Source organism: Puntigrus tetrazona, chromosome 14 (genome assembly GCF_018831695.1).
Source record: "Puntigrus tetrazona isolate hp1 chromosome 14, ASM1883169v1, whole genome shotgun sequence".
NCBI lineage: Eukaryota > Metazoa > Chordata > Actinopteri > Cypriniformes > Cyprinidae > Puntigrus > Puntigrus tetrazona.
Window position 1 is genome coordinate 25,918,832 of NC_056712.1, and position 17,553 is coordinate 25,936,384.

At 37.3% G+C, this 17,553-nt stretch overlaps 1 protein-coding gene across 1 annotated transcript; it reads left to right on the forward strand.

Annotated features, from left to right (window-relative positions):
* The first annotated feature begins 434 nt into the window (after positions 1-434).
* drd2l (dopamine receptor D2 like) lies at positions 435-17,419 on the forward strand. Its single transcript, XM_043257684.1, has 8 exons — positions 435-596; positions 6,144-6,496; positions 7,565-7,674; positions 9,201-9,337; positions 12,154-12,359; positions 12,899-12,982; positions 13,862-14,174; positions 16,239-17,419. The coding sequence occupies exons 1-8, from the start codon at positions 569-571 to the stop codon at positions 16,433-16,435; spliced, it is 1,428 nt and encodes a 475-aa protein (XP_043113619.1). The 5' UTR covers positions 435-568; the 3' UTR covers positions 16,436-17,419.
* The last annotated feature ends 134 nt before the right edge of the window (positions 17,420-17,553 follow it).

Below are 17,553 nucleotides of genomic sequence, written 5' to 3' on the forward strand. Positions count from 1 at the left end.
TCATATGCACCTCATATGAGCCTTTTCTATACACGTCTTTATCCGTTTGTATTTAAAATCTAGTGACCGTTTTTTCGGTTGGAAAGCGATTTGGCGCGTTTATTTAAACTGCTCTGTCAGACGTGTGCTCTGGTGCACGGCTCATCCAACGACATTTCAAAAAAAAAATTCAAACGTAACGGTAAACGGTTTCTTTTGATTTAAACCCACAATCTGCGCAAATAAAGAAACGCAATTCTGTTTTTATCACCCGCTCGTCCCGCCGACAGGAAAATAAGCCGCGTGAGTTATGGCTATTAACGCGCTTTATTGTAGCCTTGTCGTTCACATTTTATTTTATGGGCATAATAACTGTTAAAGTAAACGAACATAAATCAAATGAATAATGAGCAGGATCGACTGAAGGAGGAGGGGGATTAGGAGGAGGCGCGCGCCTGTGAAGAACGGAGCGCGAAAATGAGGAGATCAGGTGCATCTGCTGCGATCATCCGAGGTTTCTCAACATCATCTTTATTCTGATTCTCCGTTTATATGAAAGAATGTTCTGTCTCGTTGTCGGACTGTTGAGATGCGCGGGAAGCTCTCGCTGAATGGCAGTAAGTCACTTTCCCGCGTTCGTTCTTCACACTTTGCGTTTTGAGTCCGGGGCTAGTTGTCACAAGATCTGTATCTTTATAACTTTGGACGTTAAATACTTTTCTTGAATTCGTTGTGCATGTTGGTAGTTTCTTCAGATTTGACGTACATAGATTAAGACGTGGCGTTAAGGAGGCAAGTTGTCACATCTCTTCTGTAATTCCAGCCAGTGGATTAATTACTATATCTATTAGCCAAAACAATGGTTTTGATACCATTTTTTGACTTGGGGTTTGTTTCCTAGTTGTTTATACCATTAAATTTTGCGGTAATTGTAAATTTACCCCATATACTGTGAGGATATGCAATGATATTGGGATTTAGTTTAGCTTACTGTAAACTGTATATTTAACATCACTGAGTAAACAAGTTCAAAACAAAGTGACAACTTGACCCACGCTCCACCTACAAGCAATGTGTTTGTTAGCACATTATTAGTACTAATAACTTATATTATGCATAGTATCGTTTAATATGTTAACATTCAGTAGACTACAGTTTTGTTGTATGGGCTTGTTTAGTTTTTTAACCCTTCCGTTGTGTTTAAAACCGGGTAAAGCATTTGCATTGCACACCAGAAATGAGAAAAACGGTAAAGATTTGCTTAAAAACCTCTAGATTCTTTTAAATTTCAATGGTACAAATATGAATCCAAGTAAAACTATTATTAAAACTATATAAGTTCTCATCCGAAGCATTTGCACGATAACGTTTCACCCAAGGAGCATCTTGAGCTTATTGGAAGAAGACCATTCACATAAGAATGAACTGGAACGAGGGATTGATTAGACTTAGTGAATCTGAAAGTTTGACCCCCTAAATATTTTTTTAAAAGCTTTGTTTATTTCCAAATTGAAATGCAAAGGATTTTGCACTTTTCGTCTCTCCTCTTTTTTTTTTTTTTTTTTTTTTATAACAGTTTACAGTTGGAGTCATGTTTGTCTTGCCATGAGATTATGCAACTTGCCTATAAGCAAAAAAAACGCTTTTCTCTTCGGCTCTTGATCACTTGTCTGGTGCTCTAATAACATTTGTATGGGTTTATGCTCGTCCCTGCGGCCCTGATCAAATGAGTCGTCATCCAACAACAACACAAAAGCCCGATGCATTAAATGCAAACAGTGCGAGCGTCGCTTGAAAAGCTGCTCATTTTCAATTCAAGACCAGTGCATCTGTGAACAATCACCGACTCTGAGGCTGCCGGGATTTCTATTGTGCGCTCACTTCTGCTGTACTTGCATTTACGCATGCGATAATCTGCGGCACGGTTCTAAGGAAATGAACCGCGCTTCGTTTTCGGGACTCGTTATGTGTCGTGCAGTTCAGGTACAAGCTGCACGCAAGCATGCATTAATGTGTCTTTAAAACTCTTTGTTGTTCAAGAGGGCTGCTCTGAAATATGGATCTGAATCTGAGCTCTGCGGTGGTTAATGAAGCCGTCGAGGCATTGAAAACGAGCGACACATTCCCCTGCAGCAGATGAGATCCTTATTACTGGCCGTAAAAGATTCATCTGAGCTCCACACGGGCCTCGAGCAACGAAACAGTCTCGGGAAACCTGTCAAGAACATCTTCATATTGCAGGAGGATCATTAAGGTCAAGCTGAAAATATGAACGATTTCTCGGTCGTAATGTGAATGCTCAATATTCCGAGCAAATGTAATAACTTGCTTTGATGCTTGTCCTGTAACGACACGTTTCACCATCCTGGATAAAATTAAGTCCTGACCTACATTTACTTTCTCAACGTCTGAATGTCTAATTCTGGAAGCGAATGTGATTTGAAAGAATAGTTTACCCGAATGTGAAAACGTGCTCATTCTCAGGCCGTCAAAAATTAGGATGAGGTGGTTTCTTCTCCGATTTGGAGAAATGCGCCACTGCATCACCTGCTCGGCAACAGATGCTCTGCAGTGAATGGGTGCCGTCAGAACAAGCGATAAAAAACATCAGTTAACATCCTGAGAAGACAAAAGCTGAAACAAATCCGATGTTTTGAACATAAAAACAAGTCCATAATCCTTAACAACTCTTCCTCCAGTGAAAAAGTGCTATGGTCTGAATCAGGAGAGAAATCTGCACAAAACAGACCTAATTAAATAAGTGGCTGGATTTTGACGTGAGAGACAACAGCAGATGGAAGAAGTGTTATCATGGTTTAGGGACTTTAGTTAAAAACACCTTAATAATTAGTTTGAATGTCTTTTGTCATGTTAACTGAGGGACTGGAGTGCCGTGGGTTGTGTTTAAACGCTCAATCTGACGGCACCCATTCACTGCAGAGCTTCTGTTGCTGAGCAAGCGATGCAGCGGCGCATTTCTCCAAATCGGAGAAGAACACGGCCTTCGTTGTCATGAAAATAAAAAGCCTTTATTTCAATGAAACAAAAAAAATAATTAACTTTTTTTTAATCTCTTCGTTTTATGGTTTCTGGGTACAGTGGGACTCGTTTTCCTGAGACGCAGCAATTAAAGCTGATCATCAGCTGCAGACATTTCAGGAGATGGAGGTGATTATTAGATTAGGAAGCAATTATTACGCCGCAAAAAACAATGCGCGCAGGCCTATTAATTTGGGGAGCGCACGCATTCATTAGCTAATACTTAATTATCACACAGGAATCATTTTCTCATCAGCGATCAGCGTTTTTGTCTCAGTAATGACGGATTCATCAGCGCTCAGATTAAATACAGATACGAGGGCTCTCATCGGTGCATATTGTCTTGAGTGAATCCTGATTAACGGCCGTGAAGATGAGAGCCGATTCTCCGCTTTCCCTTTAATCAGGGTCGGCGCGTCTGATTCAGTGGCGCACAGCTGCAGCCTCGTTTGCATAATTCCTTTAAATGAACTGTTGCCCTCAGAAAGGTCGACCTCTTAATGTTGGGATGGACCTGCGCTGCATAAATAAAGCATGCTGCTCTTGCAATTAGGACTAATAACTGATATTACGCATAGTATTGTGTAATATTTTTACCGCAGTGTCCAAAACCAATCAATGGAGTTATTTTGTTAACTTTGTTGTGTAACTAATTAACGTGAAGCTTAACATTCAGGAGACTACAGGAGAGTTTTGTTTTTGAACCCTTGTGTTGTGTTTAAAACTCGCACATTGCTTTTCTGGAAAACGCTAAAAGATTTGTTTAAAAGAAGAAAAACTTATCATAAACTAACAAATATGAAGCATGTAAGAAATGTAATAATTCCATGCTATTTTTATGTTATTTCAGTTATGTTAGTTGTATATTTATAATAGTATAGTTTAATGTGATCACATATTTTGTTTTATTTTTAGCTGCTCTCAAATAGTCACTGAGCTGTACTTATGACTGTTTGTACACTGAGCTGCGTAACTGCAACTATATTATAACTACAATTAAAGAAAGAAATAGTGATTTTTTTTTCTTGAATAAATCAGAAGAATTTTCAGTGTTTGACAAGCTTTTCAGGTTTTCACTCTACACTCTTGAAAGTGTTGATTTCTTGGATGCTTGAAAGGAAAATAATGGCGCTCAGTTTGACGCCAACACAAAAGCTGTAACACGTTTTTGCACAAAAAAAAACACATCAATGAATTGGAACTTTGCATACACTTTCATCACACTAAATAGAATATATACACCAAATTTCAAAGAGAAATGAATAGTTTAACCAGCATTTCGGACAATTTAAAAATTGAGTGTGGACTGAATTGACTCCAACACAAAAAGTGCGTAACATTTACAGTACAGCCTTTTCAAATCACATTTATGTGCCACATGTTTGCGTACATATTCATTACTCCAGATAAAAAGCTTTCACCAAATTTCAAGAAGAAATAAATAGTTTCAGCAGTATTTCGGACAATTAAAAAATTGAGTGTGGATTGAATTGACTCCAACACAAAATGTGCATAAAAACCTTTACAGCCTTTTCAAAACTCATTTATGTGCCACAATTTTTCATGCATATTCGTGAGTCCAGATAAAAAGCATTCACCAAATTTCAAGAAGAAATAAATCGTTTAACCAGTATTTCGATCACTTTGAATACCAGGTGTGGGTTAAATTGACCCCAACACAAAAACTGTGTCAAATTTAGTACAGTTTTTCCAAAAGACATCTATATATATTGCGTGCATATTCATGACTCTAGATAAAAAGCATTCACCAAATTTAAAGAAGAAATAAATAGTTTAACCAGGATTTTGAGTACTTTGAAATTCGAGCACAGCATAAAAGCAAACCATTTTAATACAGCCTGCCCAAAACATATCTACGTGTCAAAACTTTACATGAGCGTTCATGATCCTAAATGAAAAATATTTACCAAATTTCACGAAGAAATAAACTGTTTAAGCAGTACTTTGACCGTGTAGATGAAATGGACCCCAACGCATCTACTTCATCAGGGCATTGAACACTGCTTTTCTAAGAGCTGAAACTTCTTTACATTGAAGTTTTTAGAGAACTGTGAGCTGAACAGTGCATGAAAAACCTTCACAGGTTGTTATCAAATGCAATCAAGGGCTTCCAAGGCGACTTATTCAATAGTTTCAATAGACTATTAATTTAAATGCCGGGGTTCTGCATGTAGCTGCAGTCGTGTTGGCTTTACCTCGCTGTAGCATCATTCGTTCCAACAAAATGGCTTGCCAATGCAGTTATTCCTTTCACTGAAGTGCTTGAAAAATGGCAAGTAGTGAAAAGTTGCTCTTTAATACACTGAAGACCTGATCATGTACATGTATGTGAATGAGATTTAGGATATGATTCTCCAGTGAAGCAATGACACGCTGTTTAGTGGCCAGTGCAGAAAAACCACTTCCTTAGTCCCATTTATTATTTTAGCGTCATTTACTTACTATTATAGCTTTTGATACTATTTTGAAGTTAGATTTAGTTTTCACTTCTTTTTGGTTCAAATTTTAATTTAATTTTAATCTAATAATAATAATGGAAAATGTTTCCTTGACAACAAGCTAAAAAAAACACATTTATATGATTTTTTATTAAACATTTAAATGGATCAATTGAACGTTCGTTAATTTTAAGGAAGAAACATTAATTGTTGAAAATGATTATTATTATTATAATTATTATTGTTTCAGTTAACATTATAACCCTTGTTCTGTCTTATATATCAATAGCCGATCAAATAATATTACATTAATTGTAATAATATAATTTATTTTTATAGTTAATTTATTTAATTTAATTATTTACTTGAATAAATATTTCTTCATATTTTAGTTTTTGGTAACAATAATAGTCCTAGTCCTCCTTATATATATATATATATATATATATATATATATATATATATATATATATAATAAATAAGTGGAACAAATGGTTTCATATATTTTATTTTGTGTTTAATATATTTTAAATGTAATTTTATTGCTTTTTATTTAAAGTAATATATATATATATATATATATATATATATATATATATATATATATATATATATATATATATCATATTTGTAAAGAATTGTCATTTTAATTGCGTGTCTTCTCAGATGCCCAGAGGAGCTTCATCATGCCTCTTCTCAGCGTGACTTCAGACGGCGTCTCCAGCGCTTCCCCGACCCCGGGTTCATCTCCGCTTTCTTCCCTCCCTCCGTCTCTGTCCTCGTTTCTCCCAGAGACGAACTGCTCAGCGTCTCCGTCTCCCTCGTCTCCGCCGTATAACTTCTACGCCGTGCTGCTGGTGTTGCTGATCTTTTGCGTGGTGTTTGGTAACGTGCTGGTGTGTGTGGCCGTGTCCCGAGAGAAAGCTCTGCAGACCACCACCAACTACCTCATCGTGTCTCTGGCCGTGTCCGACTTGCTCTTGGCCACGCTGGTGATGCCCTGGGGAGTCTACCTGGAGGTCAGTGGACGTCACGATCGGTCGGTTAAAATGTACTTGCAGCTTTGATAAACACGGAAGTAGAGCTTTATGGAATCGGTATCATTTTTTAAATTGCATTTTATTTTAAACAAATTCCGTTTTTATTATTATTGCTTTTTTTCTGAATTCTTACTTTCCTTTTCCATTTTTTCTGGATTAAAATTTCAATGAATACATTAAAATTATATTAAAAGCACAATTAATCACAAAAACACATGCAAGGGAACAACCTTGCAACATTTTTACATATATTTATTTATTTAATTAAATGTAATTAATTTTTTAACAAATGTAATAATTTTTTCCCTCAAATTCAGTTTCAGTTCTAATTTTTAGGGGGAAATATTTGAAATAATGCAAGTTATATAGGCTAATGTTTCTGGATTTCTTTTTTTTAAATACTTTTTAAAATTTCCCATTTTCCTTTACATTTTGGCAAACAAAAGTATGTCTAATTAATTGAAATCACGAAACGTACACAATTTAAGGGCAATATTAATGTTTTTTTCTCCAAATTCTCTTTAATGTTTACACTTTTTCTCATTTGCAGTTTGGTGGTCTAAATACATTTTAATAACGTTTAGCAATTTATTAATTTCTGTCACGTCCCTTTTTGTGATTTGTCTGTTTACTTTTTTTTTCTGTATTTCGTAAAAAAGATAGTGATCAACCAAATGCATGAAGCATTAACGTTTTAAATAATCATTTAAAATGTAAAAATATATAAATAAAAATAAAAGTGTGCTGTTCCTTAAATAGTTTTTTTATTATTACTTTTTTACATTTGTTGTGATTATTATTATATATAACATTCTACTGTACAACATATAATACAATATATTTTTGTCACAATTTCTTCAAGTTAAACCGAACTTTTATTTTGACGAGTTGTAACAGACTTTTTTATGCCTTTCATGCCTTCATGCAAGATTCTCAGAAATCACGGCCTTGCATAAAAAACCGAACAAACTGATTGGCCACTTCACATGTCAATCATGCGGTCTCCTGCTTTCTCCTGTTTTTGAGCTGATTTGTGACTGTGTGCAGGTTGTTGGTGAATGGAGGTTCAGTCGGATCCACTGTGATATTCTGCTGACGCTGGACGTCATGATGTGCACCGCCAGCATCCTCAACCTGTGCGCCATCAGCATCGACAGGTGACCTTTGACCTCTCCGGCCACTCACCGACCAACAGCCCGAACCAAATCCCGTCCCAGAATTAAAATAAAAATGATTCCGATTAGCCATTTCCTAATCTGTTTCGCCTCCGCGTTTGTTTGGAGCTTCGCTTGACCTGAATGTATCTTGGGTCTAAACGTACTCCAGGCAATTACGTGGCGGCGAGGCAGAGGAGATTATGAATTATAAATCCTTCGCTGTGTTCGAGGCACCCTTTACGCTCGCGGGGAGTTTTAGCGAGCGCTGCTCCTCATTAAACCTGCGCTGGAAATGTGCTGGAAAATTGGAAGCGTGCATTAAAAGTCGAAGCGCATGCATAAAGTGTCGTGGATGAGTTTGGCGTTATATAAATGCTCGACACATCATTAACGTACCTGAGGACTCTCTAAAGAGAAATCGCGCTCGTCTCGTTCGGGTCCTCTTGTTCGTTTCCAACCAATTCATTTCTCATCTCGACGGAAATTGTGTTTTTGTTCCTATTCAAAAGCGCTTTGGTTTTCGACTTCCTGAAGACTGAACGGCGGGTCACTCGTGTTTCGGCACGACCTTTGAAACGTCACAAGACTTTCAGAGATATCATTATTGTGTTTTATTATTGAATGAAAGTCCTTTCTGAGAGGAACGACCTCTGTTTCCTTCAATCTGATCGATGGTATTGATTTACAAACACTATACGCTATTGATCACCTCGTTTGTGTTCACAATAACATGCAATGTGAATTTTCTTTATCCTTCTGTATCTGCTGCATTTGCCAAATTGTGCATCATGCAACAATATACACAATACTGCTTTGACCTGACCTTATATTTCTAGTGTAATTAACCAGAAGTAACTCCAACTGTAAACATTGTATTTTTAGTAACGCTTTGGATTAGGGAAGACATATTCACGAACGTTTTCCCTCAATAAACCCCTAATCTTCTGCTTCTTAATGGTTGCTCAGGTAGTTATGTTTAGGGATTAGATGGGGTAAAGAAACTAGAATACGGTCATGCATTAATATGTGCATTTTTAAGTACTAATAAACTGCTAGTATGCTAATAATATGCATGCTAATAACCAATCAGTTAATAGTGAAAACCGTGCTATTTTGACTAGTGGTGCAAAGAGGTGAAGAATTGTGGGTAAATTTCCAATTTTTTTTTTTAGAAAGTTTACAGTACTTTTGACGTAAATATTAAATAATACTATATACATATATGTGTGTGTGTGTGTGTGTGTGTGTATGAAAACTATGAATTATAAAATTCTTAAAATATAAAAATATATAAAAATACAAAATAATTGTTGGCATGTTTCATACTATATATATATATATATATATATATATATATATATATATTTTTTTTTTTTTTGCAAAAGGAATATATTTAAATTTTAGCATTATTTTCCAAATCTACTTTCCAAAACGTCTAAGTTGATAGCTGTATTCTGCTCAAATTTAACGCAAGATCATGTGATGAAGGTGTTGAGTTCTTCCAGTGTCTATTTGTCGATGTTCAGGTACACGGCCGTGGCCATGCCGTTACTCTACAACACTCGCTACAGCTCCAGGAGACGCGTGGCTCTGATGATCGCCGTCGTCTGGTTCCTGTCCTTCGCCATCTCCTGCCCGCTGCTGTTCGGACTCAACAACACAGGTACAAGCACTCAGCCGGACCTCAGTACTGGGCTATGAAGAACCTGCCTCCATGGAATCAGTCTTCTGCGTTCTTTTGCAGGCACCCTATAATCAGTCATGATCAGTCTGCATCTGTCTTTGCTTGATCATTTAGAGTTGTTAGCTCTTTAGGTGCAGCTGCACTCACATCTTGAGCGATTCCTGGACTGAAGCGGCTCGGCTTCGCTTGATTCTAGAAGAATCTGATCTTCAGGATCTTTACTTTCACTGTTCCTCAGCGGAGCGATGATCTTCACGAGCCTCCAAAACATCTGAGGAGCTGTCTCTTAATCAGAATTTGCTTTATCTTTATATCACTTCAATCTCATCTCACTGAGATGTTACTGGAGATATATAGTGACCGATAGTTATAAAGATCTCACTCACAATATTTGCATTTTCTCTAAATAAAATTGAGCTGTTTTTATTTTATATTCTCCCTAAATGAGCCATAAAAGCCTCAAGTATGATGCTCAGCTAAAAAGGCAACGTTTCTAGATTTTTTAAAAACGTGCTTTGCCTGAAGGTTCAGTAAATGCCCATCTTCTAAAAAAACATGTATTGACAGTTAATAGACCCTCGTGCGGCTCTAGTCCTGTTCTGACCTTGTGAAACTCAAAGGAGAGTCTTCTCTCGGCGTTTGATGTAAATGCACGCTGAACGAAGAGCGGAGATTCTTCTAAAGCGGTGAAAGTCATCGCTGCTCAAAACCCAGAGCCGGTCGCATCCCGTCGAGCTCAATCTAACGCTTCCCGTCCTGTAAAGCCTGACCTCGTCGGTGTCTTTCTCAACTTCATTGGTCGAAGCAGCGCAGCGAGCTTTAGTGCTGATCTCCGTCCGGAGAGACGCGGCTGGATTCGAGCGCTCGTAATGAGCTTTCCCTCCGTGCATAATTATCACGCTGTATCTGTGTTTCCCTTCACGTTAAAGCTCTCGAGATCTTCTGGGAATGAGAGCGAATCCCAGTCTCCCTGCAAAAATCACACCATCCAGGCCGTCCCCAAACACGTCTGTTTAGATCGTTACGGACGGAAGTCTGTGTTATTGTGAGAGCCATTGTGTGCAGATGAGGCTTGTGCTTCAGCTCCATTCATTAGTGCCTTTGAGAAATGACTGACGTCTTTATACGAACATCAGCATTTGACTGCTTCGTTTGGGAAAAACTCTTCCAGACAAAATAAACGTTAGGTTTAATTAGAAGAAATTTTGACAGACGTTTCTAACTAAGCTATAGTAGAATGTACTGCTTAGGATAATATTAAAAAACTCACACAAATAAAAATGCATGGCACCCTATTGTTGGAAAAATTATCAAATTGTTAAAGTTGTGCGTATGCAATTGGTTAGACATGATTTTTGATTAAACCATTAACATTGAGTCCAGAAAATTAAAAAATGCTTTTAATAAATGCTTTTTATTAGCCTTGCATTATTGAGATTTCAATGAAGTGGAAAATTCATGGAGCCCTAAAAATCACATTTTTGTGAAAATGAAAAAATAAATAATAATAAAATAATGCAAATAATTATGTTTTGTGGTTTAAATTAATTCGACGTGCTTTTTGATGACTAAAATGTCATTTAACTATTTAAATATAATCCATAAAAATGGAACTAAAGGAAAGAAATGAAACAATCAATCAATAATTTTTATTTAAATATATGTATTTATCATTTAACAACAAAGGTCGCATCAAAACACTGCATTTGCAGATTTTTTTTCAGCTATTTTCTAAACCTTACACAAATCCACAAACACGTCACAAAAAGCCAACGTTTGCGAACACCTTTGATGTAGTGTTCATTCCTGTTGGATTTGTGTGTGTTACACAAGAATTTCTGCTGTCTGCTTGTCTGACAAGAGAGATTCTGTGTGTGAGCAGATGGAAAAAAATATTAATTTTAATAATTTGTGTCATTTCTGGAAAGTGCTCTATTCTCCAGTGCAGTTGTTCAAGGAAATAGAGCGGAGCTTTAACTAGTTGCTCTCCGGTCGGGTTCAGTTATTGTTAGAGTCGCAGCACGCTCATAATCCACCGTTTGTCTCTCTATGTACGGTTTTCTCGTGTCTCGAGCGCTCTCACATTCATCAGCGTGTTCGAGAGCCCTGTTTTTTGACGACAGCGAGACTCTCTTCAGCTCGAGTGAAGCGTTCGGAGACCTTCACAGACTGTCCCGGCGCACGGATGAGGCGGTGAAACGATAATAAACACAGATAATGCGCGACGCTTCCATTGTGAGCGTCTTGAAATTGTCAAGGCAAGGTTTGAAAGTGTCTTTAATAAGCTGTTATTCACTCAGAATGAATAGTTCGCAGAAAAACTGTTAATGCGCTCACATTTGAGAACAGGATGAGCGTTTCTCCATTGGGTTTATTAAAATGTGTCTCAGCAATGGAAGTGAATGGGTGCCGTCAGAATGAGAGTCTGATGAAAACATCTGTTAGCCATAATAACTTATTCACACTTATCCAGTGAAAAAGTGCATTTCTCACGTTAATATTCACTACATATTAGTTTAGAGATTCAATCCAGAACGCTTTTTCACTGGAGGAAGAGTTATTATAGATTACGGACTGATTTATTTATGATTAGTTTGATCTTTTGTCTTCTCCAGATATTAACTGACGGACTGCGGGATTATTGTGATGTTTTTATCAGACTCTCACTCTGACGGCACCCATTCACTTCCATCGCTGAGACACGTTTCTCCAGATCTGATGGTTGCGGCTGCGGATATCTTCGTTATTCGTGTGAACCGCGTGAGATTGACTCTAGTCTTTTTTTCTCGCATCAGCCAGTCAGGAAGGGAGAGACTGCAGTTTTGCCGACCCTGCTTTCGTGGTCTACTCGTCTGTGGCCTCCTTTTACGTGCCCTTCATTGTGACCCTGCTGGTGTATGCGCAGATCTGCGTGGTGCTGCGCAGACGAGGCAGACGCACCGCTCCTTCACGCAGACACGGCCTCCATCCTGAGCCCAGAGACGCACAGAGATCCCGCAAGGTATGCTGGGAAAGAGACTAATGCTGCCATTCATCCAGGACGCGTTACACTGATCAGACGTCACAGTAAAGACATTTATAATGTAACAAAAAGATTTCTAGAATTCAGCTGCGCATCACAGAAATCAATTACAGTTTAACAGATATTTGCGTAGAAAACAAGCTATTATAAATTATAATATTCACTTTTTATTGTATATTTGACCAAATAAATGCAGCCTTGGTGAGCAGAAGAGACTTCTTTCAGGAACATCTTACTGACCTTAAATTCACAGAAGAATTTATTTATTATGATATATAATAAAATTGATTATTTATTATTATTATTATTATTAGTGGTATAATTTTGTTAGGACATTATTTTGCATCTGTCGAAAGAACTGTTGAATTAAACTTTTCACAATTAATTTAAACCAGCTTGAAGAAAATCTATAATTAAGTGTATAAGTGTAAGTGTATGATATAATTATGAATAGTTTATGAATCGAATGCATTTTCTTTCATGCTTTTGCTAGTTCCTCTCTTTTTTTTGTTTTTCAGAATAAATGCACTCATCCTGAAGATGTGAAGTTGTGCACTTTAATAGTGAAGCCTCCTCCAGCTGCTCCACAGCGCAAGAAAGTGGTGAAACACTGCAGTCCTTCTCATCTTCTGTGTGTGTGTGTGTGAATCAGTGGGTGCGAGTGAATCTGTGTGAGTGAATCAGTGTGTGTGTGTGAATCAGTGGGTGCGAGTGAATCTGTGTGAGTGAATCAGTGTGTGTGTGTGTAAATGAATCAGTGTGTGTGTGGATGAATCAGTGTGTGTGTGTCTATGAATCAGTGTGTGTGAGTGAATCAGTGTGTGTGTGTGTGTGAGTGAATCAGTGTGTGTGTAAGTGAATCAGTGTGTGTCTATGAATCAGTGTGTGAGTCAATCAGTGTGTGTGTGTGTGTGTGAGAATCGGTGTGTGTGAATTAGTGTGTGTGTATGTGTATCTATGAATCAGTGTGTTTGAGTGAATCAGTGTGTGTGAATCAGTGTGTGTGAGAGAGTGAATCAGTGTGTGTGTGTGTGTGTGTGTCTATTAATCAGTGTGTGTGAGTGAATCAGTGTGTGTAAGTGAATCAGTGTGTGTGTGTGTAAGTGAATCAGTGTGTGTCTATGAATCAGTGTGTGAGTCAATCAGTGTGTGTTTGTGAGTGAATCGTTGTGTGTGTGAATTAGTGTGTGTGTATGTGTATCTATGAATCAGTGTGTTTGAGTGAATCAGTGTGTGTGAATCAGTGTGTGTGAGTAAATCAGTGTGTGTGAGAGAGTGAATCAGTGTGTGTGTGTGTGTCTATTAATCAGTGTGTGTGAGTGAATCAGTGTGTGTGTAAGGGAGTGAATCAGTGTGTGTGAGTAAATCTGTGTGTTTCTGAGTGAATCAGTGTGTGTATGTGTGAGTGAATTTGTGTGTTTGGGGGTGAATCAGTGTGTGAGTGAATCAGTGTGAGTGAATCAGTGTGTTCTCTGTGACAGACTCTGGTGAAGGAGGCTGTGGTTCACTCTCTGGACGTGGAGCCCGTGTGTTTTCTGAGTCCAGGCAGAGATCAGCAGCAGCAGGCGTCTGGACGGCCGAAAATCTCTCTGTCAGTGTCAGTGGCTCCCAGTCCAGCGCTCTCGGGCCCCGGCCCTCGCAGGGCCACGGCGCAGGAGAACACACACACACGCCACGGATGGAGCGACAGAAACACAGAGCGAGAGAAAGGAGCGGCGGCGAAGGAGAGAGCGAGAGGAAGACTGTCGCAGCAGAAAGAGAGGAAGGCCACGCAGATGCTGGCGATCGTTTTAGGTGAACGAGAATCACGGTTATCGTTAAAATAAACCCACAAACATTTTGTGTAAAAAAAATTTATAAAATATTTTAACTTCCTTCAGTTAGTTGCTAAAACACACAACAAAATTACTAAACTAATTCTAATTATTCTGAGATCATTAATATCTCACAATTCGGAGGGGAAAAATAGGATTATAAGATATAAACACTAGATCTTCTTACTAGTAGTTTTTAGTTTATGTCTCGCGGCTCTAACTTTTATTTTCTGAATTCAAATTTTTGTTAGTTTTTTATTCTGACACAGAAGGAATACCATTGAGTCTTTCTACTTCAAAATGTTTAAATCAGTGTGTTGCTAATATATATTCAATTCAATTCAATTCAAGTTTATTTGTATAGCGCTTTTTACAATGTATCTGTTTACTGTTCCAAAGCAGCTTCACAAAAGCAAATCATTACACAACATATATATATATATATATATATATATATATATATATATATATATATATATATATATATATATATATATATTCATTTTTATGTTTTATACTATTTATTCATATTTATGATCAAAATATATTAATAGTATATTTAAAAAGGTACAAAAATAACAAAATCCACAACAAAATAGTTTTTGAATGAAATCTATTTTTCTTTTATTTGAATAAAAATTCAAAAGAACTATAAAATCTATAATATGTATAAGATCTCACTTGTTCCCTTAATGTTTGTTACGGTGACTTTTGAGTACAGTTGATATACGTCTTTGAAGTTAGACGTTTTTGGACAGAATTTGAATAATTCTAATGAGAGCTGACAGATTTGGGCCAAGTTTAAAACAAACTAGTCTTTATTTATTATCTTATATGTGTGTGTGTGTGTGTGTGTGTGTGTGTGTGTGTTGTGTGTGTGTGTGCTTGCTTTTTAGGTCACGTCTTCAGGCTCAATTGATTTAATTTTTAGTTTCAGTTCAGAGATTTGCTTCCTGTTTATTTTGTTGTATATTTATTATTTTAGATTTTTAATTATCATGTTGCCATGGCAACGATTCCAAATCCCGTTGATCCTGTGGTCTTCCATCCAGTGTTGATGTTTTATCCGATCTCATATTTATTTTACCGAATTTATTCCGCTTTCATATTTCAGGACATTCTCATTAAAAGGTTTTTTTTTTTGTCGAGTTCACCTGGAGTTGCTGAACACGAGAGCAGCTTTACAACATCGTTTTACGTCTCTATCCTTTCTTGATATTTAAACAGCAGCACGTGTGACATGATGAATATTAATTATTCAGCAGCTCGCTCCGGTCCTCTAATCTGATTGGACGAGCAGCGTTCAAAGAGTGCTGATGTTCAGGATTTCTTCAACAGCGCTTCGTCACGTACGCATTTAATATTCATATTTGAGAAGCGAAATTAGACTTCAGACGCATTATTATTCACAGGCACCTTTTCCTTTTCTTCTCGAAGGTATTTCGAAGGTGCAAACAATTATTAGAGCATTTTAGAAATAGTAGAAAATAATACCGTTTTTCTGCATCAAAATGTATTTTTTAATTCCGTGTGTTACTTTTAATTGTTTTAACATTTTTAAATTCAGATAATTAGAAAATGATAAAAAAAAATTAATTATCGTAATTCTTTTATTATTTCTCAATTCTGATTTTATTTTTTTTTTTGCAATTTTAATTTTAATGTGTTTCACAAATCAGATTTATATCTGGCGGTTCCGTTAGTCTAGCCATTATTATTTTATTATTATTATTATTAACATTCTTATCTTATCTTTTTTTTTTTTTTACCTCGCAATTCTGATTCCCGCTCTTCCGAGTTGTTATTATTTTAATGCATGTCTTGCAATCCTGTGTTTCTCGTGCTGATTTCATTTATGATTAATAATAATATACCTTCAGCCGCTTTTTAAAAGTATATAGTATGGAATAGACTTTTCTTTAACTGGAGGGTTAATAACTAAACCGTGTTGTCCCAAGAACCCAAAAACGATGTGAGACCTGCTCCGAACGCAGACGAAGAAGGTCTTGTTGACGCGGTGTCCTGCGCTCTGTGTTCTCGGCAGGCGTCTTCATCATCTGCTGGCTTCCCTTCTTCCTCACGCACGTCTTGAAGGCTCACTGCGGCAGCTGCTGCATCTCCCCGTCGCTCTACAGCGCCGTCACCTGGCTGGGTTACCTCAACAGCGCCGTCAACCCCGTCATCTACACCACCTTCAACATCGAGTTCCGCAAGGCCTTCATCAAAATCCTGCACTGCTGACGACACGGCTTTGTCTGTGTTACAGGACTGTGACGGTAACGTGTTCTTAAAGGAGTAGCGCGTCCAGAAATCAACAGCCGCCCTCGTCTTCAAACCTGTGTTTCTTTATGCACTTTGGTTTCAAGCGATCATAAATTTAAAGACTTTCCTAGATTTTTTACAAACAGAAGCTGGGTTGAATATGAGCTTGTCTTCACCAAACAATTCTGACTTTAATTGTCACAATATATCACTGGTTTATATCTCGTAATTCTGCTTTTGTCTTATTTTTTTTATCACGTATCTTGCAGTTCTGTCTTGTCTTGCAATTCTGAGATTGTCTCGCAGTTTCATTTTTTATTATGAGACAGTTGCGGTATAATTTTAGTTCTTTCGGGAGTTTGTATAAATCACCGTTCGTCTCAGAAGCTCAAACGTTCTCCCAAACGTCTCAGAAGACGACACGAGGGCGACTAAATGATGGGCGGGAGTATGATTTATGAATGAGCTATGCCTTTAAATGATGTTTTTATCCCCAGAGCAGGTCGGTCATCTCCCCGTCGTAAAAGTTAGAGTTCACCGTGAAGCTCTCGTCGGAGGATTTCAGATGATGCTGAGATAATCAGTTTGACTTTAAGCTCCGGCAAATTGAATCATCTTTGAATATTTAAACACGCTTTGGACTGAATAATTCAGTGGGATCTCTAGTGCTGATGTAAGATATACCGATGCTCTCCGAACGCGGAGGAAATGAAGATCAAACGCATCTTGCTTCTGTAAGAAAGCGCGGCCTGTAGCGTGACGTCGTGAAGAAGCCCGTGCTGTAAATAACGTGATGTAACTGTACAGTGTTGAGTTGACTGAGATACAACAGGACTCGATAACGATTAAATATTTAAAAACCTTCCAGTTATAGACGTGTTGTCTTTTAAAGGGCTCATTTATTAAGGGATTAAGTGTAGGTTCATTTTGGGGGAAAATAAAGATCTTAGACGGCACCTTACCTTTCGGACCAGGTTTTGTTTACATTCATATTTGAATTCTCTTTAAAAAATAAAAATATTTAGTGAAAGTTTTAAGAACTTTGTTGTGTGTTTTTTTTTTTATCTGTGTATATATAGTTTTAAAAAAATTCTTAT